This window comes from Lampris incognitus, chromosome 14, assembly GCF_029633865.1.
Source record: "Lampris incognitus isolate fLamInc1 chromosome 14, fLamInc1.hap2, whole genome shotgun sequence".
Classification (NCBI taxonomy): domain Eukaryota; kingdom Metazoa; phylum Chordata; class Actinopteri; order Lampriformes; family Lampridae; genus Lampris; species Lampris incognitus.
The window spans coordinates 21,903,530-21,920,257 of record NC_079224.1 but is presented as its reverse complement, the minus strand read 5'-3'; the positions used below and the strand labels follow the sequence as shown (position 1 = coordinate 21,920,257).

Genomic DNA, 16,728 nt, shown 5'->3' with positions numbered 1-16,728 from the left:
AGAATGTAAAAATGTAATTTACATGTTGCTTTTCTTTAGACTTAGGTGACGGAGATGGGGGTAAAGAGGGTTGAGACCTGAGTATGACGGGAGATGATATTGAACCAGTTCTGATAAGCAGATAACATCCTACTGCTTGCCTACAAACCAACCACCAGAGATGCCAAGCTAGATCCAAAAGTAGATCTGATTTCTGCATGCTAGCTTTCACATGGATGTTAGATAGCTTCACCCCCTATGAAGGAACAGTGAATAAGGAACCCCTGCAACTTGTGCACATTGACTTTCACTCCTGGCTCCCCTCCCCCATACACACACACACCCACACACACCCACACACACACACACACACACACACACACACACACACACACACACACACACACACACACACACACACACACACACACACGCAGACAAACAGACAAAAAGCTGATTTCCATGAGCGAAGGACCTCAGTCACCCTACAGATCTCATTACAGGAGTTCAGCTCTAAAAAAGATTATAGGACCACCAGGCGAAAGGCCAACAAAGCAATGTGGTATAGGGTTGAGAGTCATCAACTGCAGATGGTAGGAGTGCCTCAGGAGATAAGTCACAAAGCAATTAGACGTGGAAGCATAATGCGCAGTTTAGACAGGAGCGAGGTCAGAGAAAAGAAAGGGTTAAAGAGTTCATGAGGCTTCTCCCAGGTAAGCATAGCAGCCACTGCTACTGACTACAAACCAGGGAGGGATGATTTGCCCTGGAGGAAAACAAACAAAAACAAACAAACAAACAAACAAAATAACCTTGTAACCTCTGGGATGATCTTTCAAAGTTAGGAAACAAGCAGTAGAATTGACAAGAAATACAATGAAAAACCATCTCCAGTCACTCAATGTATTTTACCCACTCATTTTTGGGTAAAGGGTATAGTCCAAATTGTCAAAACATGAAACATCCACCACCACCACTCTCTCTCTCTCTCTCTCTCTCTCTCTCTCTCTCTCTCTCTCTCTCTCTCTCTCTCTCTCTCTCTCTCTCTCTCTCTCTCTCTCTCTCTCTCTCTCTCTCTCTCTCTCTCTCTCTCTCTCTCTCTCTCTCTCTCACACACACACACACACACACATACATTCTCTCTCTCGCTCCCTCTCTCTCTCACGCACACACGCATAAGGAGCATAATTGTTACTAGTACATTTTCTGGCATGGTTTTGAGTAAATAACCTTCCTTTAATGAGTTAACCATTTTTAATCATTCTCATAACTATGTTAAGCTCTAACTCTCGTCCCATGATGCTTTGCTTTATTGATATGAGCCATGTCTCCACGATGGCAGTGTCCTATTCAACAAGGTTGACATGGTTGTTTTCTGGACAGCATGATTAATTAAGGTTACAGTCTGAAGAGAGTTGTCTTTTGCTGTCATCAAGACAGCAGATGGGTGCTTATCAGGAGAAAGTATCACAATCTTGACAAGCAATAATCTTACTCTCTTAAAATGAAGTTGTTTTTTTTTTTTTAAATAAAACTGTGCTGGAAAAAGTATGCTGCATCATAACAGAGGTGATTTTCATTGGAAGTCTTGTCTACAATCTCTAAATTCAAATTCATTTCACCATTTCACCTACTCTTTACAACCTGTTTGACAAGTAACACCTGTCTAGACAGACAGACTCTGACAAACAGGGGATATCAGTTCATGAACATTTGTGATTAATATTAAATAATGCTTTCTTTTCACAATCTGTTTTCACTTTTTAGTTTTGAAGACATTTGCTATAGAATGTAGCCCAAACATGTGATTTTAAGTTATGACTGAACTTTGCTTAACAGGCAATTAAACCAGTTTTTGAGCAATCTTATCGATGACCTCTTAACCTAGAGGGTTTACAGAAAACAAATGCTTCCTTTGTGCTTTCTTTAAAACTTTACGACACACACACACACACACACACACACATATATATAAAGTGGGAAATAATGGATCAGGTCTCATAGAGTCTGTTTTATTGCACTCGTAGGAAGTTATGTATAAATTAATTAGTGTATAAAATGTTAAGTAGGCAAGAAAAATAAAATAAAAGCTTAAAATGGAAAATAGTAGGTCTCCTCTTCATGGTATCCACAGTCACTAGTGAGCTTGATTGACATGATTAATTAACAGACTGTGGGTTTGAGTAGAAACTAGTTAAAAGGGAAAGGATTACCACAGCAGAATGAGAGATAGCAATGTATAGTGTGAATCAATAGTCTAATTAATGTCTGAATTTCCAATGGCATCCCTTTATTGATCAAAGCAGCTCCAAGCTGTACATCACAAATGACAATATTGTTTTGGTCAAGCTTTAGCAGCTAGCTACCCGTGATGACAGATTGACTCAACTCATCAAAAGTGAAATAACAGCATATCATTTTTGATTTCAACTGCACTTCAAACATAATAAAGTAGATTCTTGTAAAAGATTGGTTACTGTGCCAAAGAGGTTGACATGGTTAGATTGATAAAGGTTAATTAAACCTTATTTAGATCACTATTAGCAGAACCTCAGTGGGCTTAGCTTTCTATTGGCTTACTGAGATTCCATTGTATCCAATAAGGTAATTGTTCGGCCAGATGGCCCAACAGCAGACAGGACACGGATGAGACGTAGCTTGGTCAAGTCGATAACGGAGCAGGGCAAAAAAAAATGATGAAGTATTTATTCAAATTACTTCCACCAAGACTCTCTGATGGCGTCGTGCCTTAGGAGAATTTCGATTATTTCCCTATCTAAAAAAAATAAAAATAAATACAATTAAAAAATAAAATTAAAAAAAGAAAGACAAAAAGAAAAAGAAAAAATATATCCCTATCTCGTACAAAGACACCACTGCCATCTGGCGTTGGATAATACAAACAGGCGTTGCTTTGAGCGTCTACGCTTTGAACATCTAAAAGCAGGGTATTTTCTAATTAAAAGTGATATGTGAAAATGGTAGAAGAAAGTAGAAAGTAATAAACAAAAATAACCGCGATGTAGTTTAAGCTCGAGGTACAAGACGATTTCCCCAAATGTTCGAATTTTGTAATTGTTTAGTTATGTCTAGTAAGAGGATTCACGGCCAGACATTTTAAGTCGATTCACAGAATCGATTGACAGTCTGTAGAACGCAGACGGAAGTTTGCCGATCCCTTCTCAGTAAACTTATGGGTAAGCAATAACGCATTAACCGATACAAAACCTGCCGCGCTGGTTACAACTTTATGCTGTACATTATATGTCGGGAAAGTGTGGAGCGGTGGATTTTGACTGTCGTGTTATAATAGAAGAAATTATTCAAACGTCCGAGCATCTGTTCTGCATAGCTTTTTAGCTAGCTTCATTGGCTGAAAGCGGCAGGTGTTTTGTTTTTATTGCGGCGGATACACTTTTTTTTGGTAACAGTCGAATACGTAGCTTATTCCAACCTTGCACTGCTATGGTGTCTTCGCAGAATAACTCACCGATATGTCATCATACACACCAAGAGCAGTGAAAGGCCACACAGTATTGCAGATTATGGTGACAAACTCTTCAGTGTGTATAATCTTACAACCCCCCGCTCTCATTTATGTAGCTACACCATGTATGGTACTGCAGTGTTCGTGGTGGAAAACACAGTAATACTGACTTCTTTTTTTTCATCTTTTTGTTATGTTGCACCTTGCCTAAGGCTCGGGTCATGAGTCTGTTGGGACCGTCTTGTGCTATGAAGCTGTAGAAGGGAGGGGCTTGGTAGACAACCTCCCTTTGAGAAACTGAGGCGCTGCTGGGTCTGCCATGTCCTCTACGGGCGCTCATTGGTCTCCACCTGCCTCCACCCCTGTCTCAACAACCGGTGGATGCGGTGATGTCACCGTCGCGATGGCATCTCAGTCTCCCGAGCAGGCCGTATTGGCCTCGGACCGGTATGCTAGACTCATCCTGGCACAGATGAACAAAATGCGCCTCCGCACTGACTTCTGTGATGTGGGTCTGAGGGTTGGGGGCCATGTCTTCAGGGTTCACAGGCTGGTGCTCGCTGCCAGCAGCCCATACTTCTCCGCTTTGTTCTCTTTGGGGATGAGGGAGGCTGATAAGGAGGAAGTACAAATCCTCGGAGTGGAGGCTGAGGTCTTTGAGGTGCTGCTGGATTTCATATACACAGGTATATCCTTGTGACATACCACATTCAATTATGTCTGATAAATTGTGAAGCAGAATATGTGCATTTGGCATTCATACATAAAATTGATCATATTTATGTTCCAAAAGAAAAACTACTGCATCAGTGACATGCCTATTTCCCTATAATTATGAAAGTTTATATGTTTTATACCATATCCCAATGTGAATTGAATATATCAGTATATCTTTTCCCTTCAGGTACAATCAATGTGACTGTTGAGAATGTGCAGGAGTTGATGGTAGCGGCAGACATGCTGCAGCTCAGTGAGGTGGTCTCAATATGCGGCGAGTTCCTCAAGGGTCACATGGACCCTTCCAATTGTGTTGGCATCTTCCAGTTCCTCGAGCAAATAGCCTGCATGGACATGCTGGAGTTCACTGAGAACTTTATCCTTGTTCACTTTTTGGAGGTACAAAATCACAAGCAGCACTCTGTCTATTCTTTTCTCCAACAAGTCTCTCTTTTGGCAATTAAAAGTCTCTCTCCTTGAGAGTTTTTGCTTTTATTTGACAGTAAAGTGAAATGTGGGAGGTAAGACAGGGTGCATTCAACTGGTTGAGCCACCTGGAGTCATCGTCATCAAACAATTTAAAGCTAATATCCTGAAGATTTACATGAACACTAATTTGCATGCATCAATGATTTCTATCGCTGATGTATCATAGACAACGGCTAATCTGCAAATATCCAAATCAGCAATGCTTTTGTAGTTGTTAATTTTAATGGTTACTGTCTGGTAAGAGTTCTCTGGGAAAAATGACATGTCACATAGTGTTTTACATGCTCACCATAGCAGCACATTACTGAAGAATAAGGCAGGTAGCGGCGGGTTTGAAGAAATTAAGTAGTGGCTAACAAGGACACATGCCAAACTGAGTTCATAGATGACTTAGTCAATAGATACTACAAAATGAATAGCGAAAACTCGGGTTCAACTATGTGTTTTTAATAGAATTGTTTTTGACCCCCCCCCCTTTTCTCCCCAACTGTACTTGGACCATTACCTCACTCTTTCGAGCTGTCGCGGTCGTTGCGCCACCCCCTTTGCTGATCCGGGAGGGCTGCAGACTACCACATGCCTCCTCCGACACATGTGGAGTCACCAGCTGCTTCTTTTCACCCGACAGTGAGGAGTTTCACCTGGGGTATGTAGCACGTGGGAGGATTACGCTATTCCCCTCAGTTCCCCCTCCTCCCTGAACAGGTGCCCCAACCAACCAGAGGAGGCGCTAGTGCAGCGACCAGGACACATACCCACCTGCAGACACGGCCAATTGTGTCTGTAGGGCCACCTGACCAAGCCAGAGGTAACACGGGGGTTTGAACTAGTGATCCCCGTATTGGTAGGCAACGCAATAGACCGCTACGCTACCTGGACACCTTCCCAACCATGTATTTTTGTTCAGCATTAGCAAACATACTGAGACAAATGACTCAATCAAAGACTGCAGAACTCTTAGCAGGTTTCAAGTTCAGTACCTTGAGACAGCCGCTCTCACCTGTTGTTTCTCTTTCTCTCGCCCTCTTCACTCGTCTCTAGGTGTGTGTTACTGATGAGTTCTGGGGGCTGTCAAAGGATCAGCTGGTAAGGTTTCTACGCAGCGAGGAGCTGAGAATCGAGGACGAGTACCAAGTGTTCACCACAGCCATGGACTGGGTCCTCCAAGATGTGGCTAAGAGGAAGAAATATGTGGTGGAAGTTTTGGATCCAGTCCGCTTCCCTCTGCTTTCCCCACAGAGGCTTTTCAAGTACATAGAAGGTGAGAGGGTTGTAAAACTTTGAAACCTTTCTGCTATACTACGCTTGGATTGTATAGCCAGTATCAGAATTGAACTTTGCGTGTGATTTTAAAATCAATTACCATGATACATTTCAAACCTAAATTTTAAATACCAATGGCTTACTGCTATTTTCTCACAACAAAGGCATTTCAGACTTTAGCCTGAGAGTGGCACTGCAGACCCTGCTTAAGGAATACACAGAGGTCACCAAATCTCCCAAGGAAAATAAGATGTACAGCTTACTACAGCCAGCCAAAATGAGACCCCGGAGGAAAGCCAGAAAATACCTCTATGCTATAGGTTGTGTGGCCTTATCTTGTATCAATGTTTATGTATGAGTCCTGTGGTGGCCTGTTGTAGTCGAATATGAAGTTAAATATATCCATTAAATATAAATTCACCTTGCAACATAAGAAAATTTGTGATAAAAAAGAAAACTAACCATACGATTATTGTGCAACATTAGAATAATTTTCAAGTATGAGTCTGTGCTGTATACTTAACCATATCTTCACATGTTTTACACGATGGATGAAACTCATTAGCTGACTGACTGTTATTGGTAGGAGGCTATACTCGACTGCAGGGCGGCCGCTGGAGTGACAGCCGGGCGTTGAGTTGTGTTGAGCGCTTTGACTCCTTCAACCAGTACTGGACCACCGTGTCCTCACTGCACCAGGCACGCAGTGGGCTGGGGGTAGCTGTCCTGGAGGGCATGATCTATGTTGTCGGAGGTGGGGGAAAAACAAGGCCACGCTGTTTGAAAATGACGTAAAACAGAAAAGAGCTGAGAACTGAAAAAACATTTCAATTCTCTCTCTTTCATCAGGGGAAAAGGATTCAATGATCTTCGACTGCACCGAGAGATACGACCCAGTGACCAAGCAGTGGGCTGCTGTGGCTTCTCTCAACTTTCCTCGCTGTGGGGTTGGCGTCTGTCCCTGCCACGGAGCTCTGTATGCACTCGGTAATTACCGCAGCACTTACAACTCATTTTGTCTACAGCACACACATGCCTTTCATTTATTATTTGTATAGTCACACAGTGCTCAGCGATAAAACATAGAGGAGGTGGCGGGGTGGTGGGATTTGGCCATTTTTACTTTGTCAGGCAGGGCAGTGATGAGTGACTGGAAATGGACAGGATAAAGATGGAGGAAGACAGGAGAGAACATGCAATACAGTTTCCAAAATGGATTAGAACCAAGGACATTGAGGTTAGGCTTGAACAATCACATTGGCTCTACAGACAACTATGTGTTTTATGTAGATACTAACATGGATGATTACAACAAACGGGCAACCAATAAAACATTATACGACAAGGGAAGAAAAATGCAAAATAATAAGTCAAGTAAAGTCATTTTTATTTGTAAAGCTCAATATCACAAATTTGCCTCAAGGGGCTTTACAGCAACACAACATTCTGTCCTTAGACCCTCACATGGGATAAGGAACAACTCCCTAAAAAACTCCTTTAACAGGGAGAAAAAATAGGAAGAAACCTCAGGGAGAGCAACAGAGGAGGGATCTCTCTCCCAGGACGGACAGCGTACAATGGATGTTGTGTTTACACAATTTACAGAATACAACATTGAAAGAGGATAACAGAATTATAATGGAATTATAAAATGTATGAAGAATATGATGAGCAGGATGCCAGGCAGTCTCCAGATGCCACCGGAACAGCCCAGGACCCAAGCCACATGACCAGCATCATCATGTTAAAAAAAAAACCCAGGATAACAAAAATTACATGGATTTACACTACTACTACTACTACTACTACTACTTTTGGCTGCTCCTGTTAGGGGTCACCACAGCGGATCATCCATTTCCATTTCTTCCTGTCTTCTGCATCTTCCTCTGTCACACCAGCCACCTGCATGTCTTCCGTCACCACATCCATAAACCTCCTCTTTGGCCTTCTTCTTTCCTCTTCCCTGGTAGCTCCATATTCAGCATCCTTCTCCCAATATACCCAGCATCTTTCCTCCACACATGTCCAAGCCATCTCAATCTTGCCACTCTTGTTTTGTTTCCAAACTGTCCAACTTGAGCAGTCCCTCTAATATAATCGTTCCTATTCCTGTCCTTCTTCGTCACTCCCAGTGAAAATCTTAGCATATATGGATTTATAAGCTATATAGAAAGAAAATGTGATGAGGGGGATGCCAAGCAGCATCCATGTAGCGACCACGGTCACCACGGAGACCAGGGAGGAGGACCAACTGCATGTGCACACAAGGGAGACTCACATGACACCATTCACACACAGAAAATGAGAAGAGAAGAGAAGACATCATTCAGAGAGAGAGAAGACATGTGAGAGAAGAGAACAGTTTGCGATAGTCATTAGTCATAATCGATTAAATCACCAATTAGTCATAATCTATATGCTATAATCTTGTCGGCAGAACAGTGGTTGGTAAATTCATTGAGACAGAAATGGACCTACCATGCAGTACAGGTTGTGAAGCACTCAGCGTAAAGGCAACTAAATGTAAGCTAAGGCAAAAAGATGAGTTTTAAACTTGGATTTAAAGGACTCAACAGACTCTCAACAGGCCTCTAAATTAGTCATTTGAGTATGATCATTAGCCCTTATAGGCACATACAGCGGAGTATCATCAGCATAGCAATGGAAATTTTTTCCATAACTGCGTATAATTTGGCCAAGAAGTGAAACCTAAAAAGAGAAAATTAGAGGGCCAAGAACTGAGCCCTGAGGTACACCATATTTAACGTCAGAGAATTTTAATGTAATATTACTATAGCAGACACAATGTGTTCTTCCTGATAAGTAGGAATTAAGCCAAGAGACAGCTAAGCCAGAGACACCATAATTACAATTTAATCTGTCTAATAGTATACAGTGATCAATGGTGTCAAAGGCGGCACTGAGGTCCAGTAGTAGAATCATAGAAGTGGAATCAGAGTCCATAGCTAGTAAAAGATCGTTCACCACTCTGCTCAGAGCAGTTTCAGTGGAGTGACAGGGCCTGAAAGCTGATTGAAAATATTCATATAGATAATTTTCTTCTATATGGGTCGAAAGTTGTTGATACACGACTCTCTCTTGTAATTTTTAGTAAGTTTAAATACAGTGTCAAAGAGAAATTTGGGATTATGTTTATTAATATTGATTAAGTGGGAGGATACGCTGCTTTTGCAGCAGATAAAGCACGTTTGTATTTCAATAAACACTCATGCCATGATAGGTAAAAAACTTCCAATTTAGATTTTCTCCATTTACGTTCCAGTCTGTTACAGGCCCGCTTAAGAGTAAGTGTCTTATCGTTAAACCAGGGTATAGGCTTCTTTAGTCACCTAGCTCTAGCTCTGGTAGTGAGAGGTGCAGCTGAATCGAGGAGACTAGAGAGGGCTACATTTAAGTGACTAGTGAAATTTTCAACAGAGTTAGTTACTACAGTGAAAGAGCTAAGACTTCAGGCAGCTGCTGGCCAAATGCAGCTGCAGTGAAGGGACCAATGTGGCGAGTGGCAATTACATCTGTGCCGACGTTAACGGGACAGGCCAATAATGCTTCAAATTTGATGAGAAAGTGATCTGACACAGCAGATGTGGTTGGCAAGACATTCAGATCACAAACCACTATCCCTTTACCTAAAACCAAATCAAGGGTGTTTCCACTGCAATGAGTAGACTCTTGAACAAACTGAGCGAACCCAAAAGTATCAACTAGTGCCAGAAAGGCTTTACTTAGAGGATCAGCAGCCTTATTCAGATGAATATTGAAATCACAAAGAATTAGAATCTCATAGTGAGTAACAAGGCCTGAGACAAATCCTCCAAATTCTTCAAGAAATAATGAGTAACAGCACGGAGGCCGATAGAGTATAACAATTTTGACTGAGCCGAGTCTATTCATGACTGAGGGAGATGGACCAAGAACAAGAGCCCCAAAAGACTGGAACTTAAGATTCAAGTCTAGAAGTCAGATTGAAAATAGATTTATATATTAAGGCAACACCCCCACCTTGTTTATTTGCCTGAGCTACATGGGCATAAATATAGTTGGGTGGGGAAGCTTCATTTAAGGGAAGGAAAACATTTGGTTTCAGCCATGTTTCATATAACCCAATCATATTGACAATGTTCAAGAATCAGATCCTTTATTAGTAAGGCTTTGGTAGACAATGATATGATATTTATGAAACCAAATTTAAGTATCTTGTGGAAGTGATCAGTAGTAGGCAGAACTTAAGTCAAGTCAAGTCAGGTTTATTTATACAGCACATTTAAAACAACCACAGTTGAACCAAAGTGCTGCACAAGCTTAAAATACAATATAAAATAACACATATGAATATAAAAATACATGTAAAAGTAAAATAAAGAAAGCGCTATATAGGTAAAATATTAATTGGAATTAGACACCATGATGACAATTTCAACAACCACCGATTTGGATCATATGCGGTCACATTTTTGATAACATTAGATGTTTGTTTCTGTAGATTATTAGGCACTTAGTTGCATATTTCACCATGACCAGTGGTAGCAATAATTATTGGATTATAGTGATTCACACATTTAGGAGAGGAGAGCTTGGGAGCAATATAGCAGGGTAGAGAGACAGCCTCAATGTTATAGACCAAGCTGTCAGTCTGATAATCTACACTATGAGAAATTCCCTAACTAATCATATTAATTAAACTACTTGACTCCACATCTGCACTAGATTTAAACCTAGCAGGCTTTCTAATCATCTGCAACCTGCTGAATAATAAGCCCCTAGTGTCAAACTAAATGCGAGTGATGTCCCCAGTAGGATGAATGCCGTCCGCTTTCAGCAGGTAAGGGCGGCCCCAGAAAGAAGGCCAGTTATCAACAATGCCAAATTACAGTAACGCGCCAGCCAGCAGTTCATTGAGGTGAGCCTACTGTACATCTCATCATTACCCCTCACAGGCAAGGGACCAGAGACAATTAATCGATGCCGACACATCTTTCTGGCAAACTCAAGTGTTCTGACTAGGCTGGCTTTTGTGATCTCTGATAGCTTCATCCTAGCATTATTGGTGCCGACATGAATAACAATGTTGCTGAAAGTAGTAGTGCTGTGTGCCTGGGTTCCCTGACTCTCCCTCCGTGATGCCAGCACCCTAAGATTATCCTCTCGGTCGGAGACTGGCCCGGGTAAACAGTGAACCAAGGCTGGCGAAGCTAATCTGATATTGCGGGTAATGGAGTCTCCTGTCACTAGCGTGCGTTGCTCTTCTCTGTCACCAGGAGCGGGAGAAGCACGCTGGCCGGTAGCCCTACCAACAGGGCTGGTGAGTGGCGAAAACCGGTTTGCGGTCGGGAGAGGACTGCAGACCAGGCCACACGACCGGTGGCTTGCTCTTGCGAGCTTTCCCACACCGGTAAACAGAGACAAACTCCGCCGCATCTGCCGTCGAGGCTGAGCTAGTGCTAACAATAGCAGGTCTGCTGTCACGCCCGGGGCTAAGGCTATCTGGCGTGCCCGTCACATCTAACGTAATCATGGCCGAAAGAAGCTGTTCTAACTCGCGGACACGTCTCTCTACTAGAGACAGCCTATCTGTAACTACGGAGCAGTCACCAAAAACCGTCGTTTTAACAAGGCGGCTTTGACTGCGAATGTAATAGAGCTAACTGCTAAACTAGGCTAAGCTCAAAGCTAGTAACAAACTAGGAACGAGAAGCTACCTACCAAACATTAGAGTCGCATGAGAACGAAAACTAGAGAATCTAGCATTAAGTGAACTAAACACAAACATAGATAAATCAGAACAAAATAAAGAGGTTAAGACAGAATATAGAGAAGTGATAGTAAGAAAATAAAAGTTGTCTATCTCACAAAGCCGCCTCACGAAGCTGGAAACAGCTGGCAGTGACGTCCGAGGATAAGAGGATCATAAAATGATGCCACATAGCCACTTTGGCGATATAATTAACCCAGCTGTTCATTGAAGCCTGTATTTCAGGGAAAAACTATCCTCATATCACCGGATTATTCTGTTCCTGTAGGGGGTTGGATTGGATCAGAGATTGGGAAGACTATGGAACGCTATGACCCAGAGGAGAACAAGTGGGAGGTTATTGGAAGCATGGCTGTTCCTCGCTACTACTTTGGCTGCTGTGAGCTACAAGGTGGGATATCCCCTTTTTATTTGGTAAAAAAATGGCATAAGCCACAATTTATATGGAGGAAGGTGTTCGAGGAGACGCTTATAAAAGAGTTAAGAAATATACAACTGTAGGCAGTTGTTTCTTTAACTACAACAAATATCAGTGAAATCATTAAGCATCGTCAGACTGACAATCTTCGTGCAGTAATTTCATATGTCTCTCAGTAGGTAAGATCAGATTGAGCTATGTTCTTTGGAAGTAGGTTCTCTTAAAGCTTCAAACCTGTAGATTTTTTTTTTACTTGCTTGTGGCATTGGTGATGCTGGTAATTAATTACATTGTGATGGCCGACCACTCCAAATCTCATTCATTTGAAATGAAACGGAGTTGGCAGTGCTGTTGCGTCGGCAACATCCTCGCCACCAAACATTGTTCAACCCAGCTTTTAGCTATTGATGTTATAATATCTTTTGGTAAAGCTCTTCTATGAGCGTAGTCTGCCATATTTTCTTGTTAACCACAACAACACCATCTTCAAAATTGCTGTACCTGCCTTATTCTTCCACATTTGTTTGCAATAGTGAAGGCGTGAAGTGCTATGCAATGTTTGTTTTTCCTGGGAAAGGCTTTCCCACTAGTAATCATTAAAATGAGAACATACAAAAGTGCTCCTGATTTGGATATTTGTGGATTTTTCATACACTGGGGTGGTTTGCAGCCCCAGTGTCAAATGGCCAGGATGAGAGTCAGCACCTCCAAGTCTGAGGCCATGGTTCTCTACCAGAAAATGGTGGCTTGCTTCCTCTGGGTTGGGGCTGAGTTGTTGCCTCAAGTGAAGGAGTTCAAGTATCTCAGGGTCTTGTTCATGAGTGACGGTAGGATGGAGCTGGAGATTGACAGGCAGATTGGTGCAGCATCAGCAGTAATGCAGACGTTGTACTGGGCCGTTGTGGTGGAGAGGGAACTGAGCTGGAAGGCAAAGCTCTCAATTTACCAGTCAATCTTCGTTCCAACCCTCACCTATGGTATTGAGCTTTGGGTAGTGACCGAAAGGGTGAGATCACAGATACAATTGGCTGAAATGAGTTTCCTCCGTAGGGTGTTTGGGCTCAGCCTTAATGATAGGGTGAGGAGCACGGACATCTGGAGGGAGCTCGGAGTAGACCCACTGCTCCTTCTCGCCGAAAGGAGCCAGTTGAGGTGGTTCAGGCATCTGATTAGGATGCCTCCTAGGCACCTTCCTTTGGAGGTTTTCGGGGCATGTCCAACTGGGAGGAGACCCCAGGGTAGACCCAGAACTCGATGGAGGGACTGCATGTCCAATCTGGCCTGGGAATGCATTGGGATCCCCCAGGAGGAGCTGGAGGGTGTTGTTGGGGAGAGGGACGTCTGGAGTGTCCTACTTAGCTTGCTGCCACCGTGACCCGACCCCGGAGAAGCGGCTGATGATAAGATGAGATGGATTCGCTTGTCCTATATACACCAGCAATTGAAAGTATTAACAAAGTCCATTGTTGAGATGTAATTCCTCAGGATTGTAGCTGTAAGTAACAAAAGCAGAAATATATACTTTTCTGAAAATATAAATGATTTCTGGTTGTACCAATGATCGGCTACCTCATAATCGCAACAGATCATATTTATGTGGCCTATTTACGCATTTAAATATCTACCAACAAATCAGTCCCACGCAGTTGTTTTTCACCTTGCTTCTATGTATTTCACATTAGTAATTTGTCTTTCTCTGATCATAGTGCTCAGACACTTAACTCTTTGATTGGTTTTCAGGGTTCATTTATGTGATTGGGGGAATCAGCGATGAGGGAATGGAGCTCCGCTCAGCTGAGGTGTACGACCCCATCTCCCACCGCTGGAGCGCCCTACCCGTTATGGTCACGAGGCGAGCCTACGTTGGTGTGGCCTGCCTCAATAATTGCATCTACGCTGTGGGTGGCTGGAATGAGGCACTGGGGTCACTGGAAACAGTGGAGAAGTACTGCCCAGAGGAGGTAAGGTGGGAGAGAGAGGAGCGAGGGAGGGGTTTGTAAGAACACGGGGAACATAATATTTAGACCATTGAGGTAGCCCATAATCAACAACTGATTTATAGTTTTCATGTTTTTTTTAATGACGATAAATGATTATAATCATCTCTGGATGTGAGTTTAAATCAATATTAATTAGTTGTAAAGGTTGAGACCCAATTGCTTAAACAATAACAACAATACATTATGTTGAAGATAAAAACACTAGGCATTTGGGGTTCTCTGTCACTCCCCAACTTCGTGTGTCTCACTCCACAGGAGAAGTGGGTAGAGGTTGCGCCCATGTCTACGGCACGGGCAGGGGTTTCAGTGTCAGCGGTCAATGGCCTGTTGTATGCTGTTGGGGGCCGTGCCTCCAGTCGGGACTTTTCAGCACCAGTGACAGTGGATTCTGTTGAGATTTATGACCCTCACCTGGACACCTGGACTGAGATTGGCAACATGATCACAAGCCGATGTGACGGTGGGTTGGCGGTACTCTGACTGTTTTGACCGCTTGTGACTGTCAAGATGCAAAACCTGTGAACATCCATATCAATCCTACCTGAGCCATTTCAGCACACGTTAGGAGGGATTTTTAGGACAAATCAGTCTTGCATTTTCAAAATAATGCAGGAAACCTCTACTACCCATATCCACCCCTGCCCAAATTTCTAGTCTTCAGTGCGTGACTGAGAAGATTTTACTGTGTTCTCAGTCTAAGACATTTTTGCAAACTTTATTACTTTGATTAGATTAGTTGTTGCTCATCTTTTGTTGGTTCATCTGTACAGTTTTTCCTCACATCGCTTCGGATGGACACTTTGCTTTAACTGGAAAACTGCTAACTGTTGTTGCAAAATTGCCTCAATTCAGTGTCACAAGAAGCACCTGCCTATAATGTACATGTCAATGCACTGTTACCAACTCACCAATTCAATATCCTAGAGTATCAAAAAAGCCAAATTTTTTTTGTTTTTCCAGGCTCAATTATATATTTTAAGAGGTTTCCTAGTGATGAAGATAGGTTTGCACAGGGGAAGTAGCTTCTATTGGTGAGGGACCTGAAAAGGAAAGTTCATCTCTATTGTTAGTTTTCTCTTGGACTTCAACAGTTTCTTAGATTATATCATTCCATTACCCAGATATGTCCATCCCCAGTCTATAAATCTGAGCAAATGCGAGTCAATGAGGTAAGAATGCACTGGACTTATTTCTTTTTCCATAAAAAGCCTTGAGTGGCTTGGAATGCTGTTTGAAAATAGTGACGGACCACTCTGAGCTCACTTGATTGATGGGGTTAAACGTTACTAGTGTGTTCTATGTCAAACATGATACAGTCTGTTAATCTACCTCGTGAAAAAGAGCACCACTATCGTCACCCCCGTACTATTGTCTTACACTTTTCATTTTGTCTCACTGGCTAACAGTGTATGTATTGTACATATTCGTCACCTGATACTGTAAATATCCGTGCCTTTTAGTTGCACTACATTTAAGATTTTCAAAAAAGGTGGTTGTTTTATCATTTCAGACATCAATGCCACTTAAGTTGAATGGTTATCAACCATGAGCCATGGAGAGCCACGTGTAAGCAGTTTTTCTTTTGAAAGACATCTAATTTTATTAATTGGCACACCTTCAGTTAGTCAAGTGATTCTGGTTTTTTTGCTCTGCCAGGTAGTTAAATTATGTTTACTTGTTGTGACAGACCTAAAATCTCCCCGATTGGATCAAATTCTTACCAGAATGGAAAACCAGCAACACCGGGTTGTGTGGGGACCGGATTTGAGAACCACTGTACTACAAACACGAGAATTTGTGAAATCAGAATCAGACTCAGAATCATGTTTATTGGCCATATAGGTTTGCACATACATGGAATTTGACTCCGGTTTCATGGCTCTCAGTGTACTTAACATAGAATAACAACACTACAACACAACAATCTTCGGATATATACACAAGGATGACTATATACAGGCAAATTAAGAGGTGAAAATCGAAAGCTGAAAGCCATTTTATTGTGTCATTGTATAGTTACAATGAAATTTGTCTTCTGCAATTTAACCCATCCTATTGTATAGCAACAGCGGGCAGCTGCAGCACCCGGGGACCAACTCCAGTTCTTCTTTCCATTGCCTTGGTCAGGGGCACAGATGGGAGTATTAACCCTAACATGCATGTCTTTTTGATGCTTGGAGGAAACTGGAGCACCTGGAAGAAACCCACGCAGACACAGGGAGAACATACAAACTCCACACAGAAAGGACCTGGGATGGCCTGGGGTTTGAACCCAGGACCTTCTTGCTGTGAGGCAATGGTGCTAACCAGTGGAAATCAACGGCTGTTGTTTGGTTTGAATAAAAACATGAACACACAGCTCTCAACTACACATGGTTGATGACCACTGGTCGGGAAAGTGTCATCACATTTCAGCCCTCTAATGTTCAACAACACAGCACAATGACTAAAAGGCAACACGCATTATCAAATGCATTTTTCCTTTTTAGCGCTGCAATAAATGTTACCTTTTTAAATCCTCTCCCGTGTCCTGCTTAGTGTGATGCTCATCATATTAGTAAGCTGAGTGATGATGTTAGTGTAGCAGTAGTTTTACTCATACATC

At 42.3% G+C, this 16,728-nt stretch overlaps 1 protein-coding gene across 1 annotated transcript; it reads left to right on the top strand.

Moving 5' to 3' along the window:
* The first annotated feature begins 3,779 nt into the window (after positions 1-3,779).
* Positions 3,780-16,619, top strand: ipp (intracisternal A particle-promoted polypeptide). Its single transcript, XM_056293447.1, has 10 exons — positions 3,780-4,152; positions 4,371-4,582; positions 5,714-5,933; positions 6,100-6,255; positions 6,522-6,689; positions 6,785-6,922; positions 11,974-12,096; positions 13,864-14,084; positions 14,379-14,583; positions 16,187-16,619. Exons 1-10 carry the CDS (start codon positions 3,786-3,788, stop codon positions 16,501-16,503), a joined length of 2,127 nt encoding a protein of 708 aa, XP_056149422.1. The 5' UTR covers positions 3,780-3,785; the 3' UTR covers positions 16,504-16,619.
* The last annotated feature ends 109 nt before the right edge of the window (positions 16,620-16,728 follow it).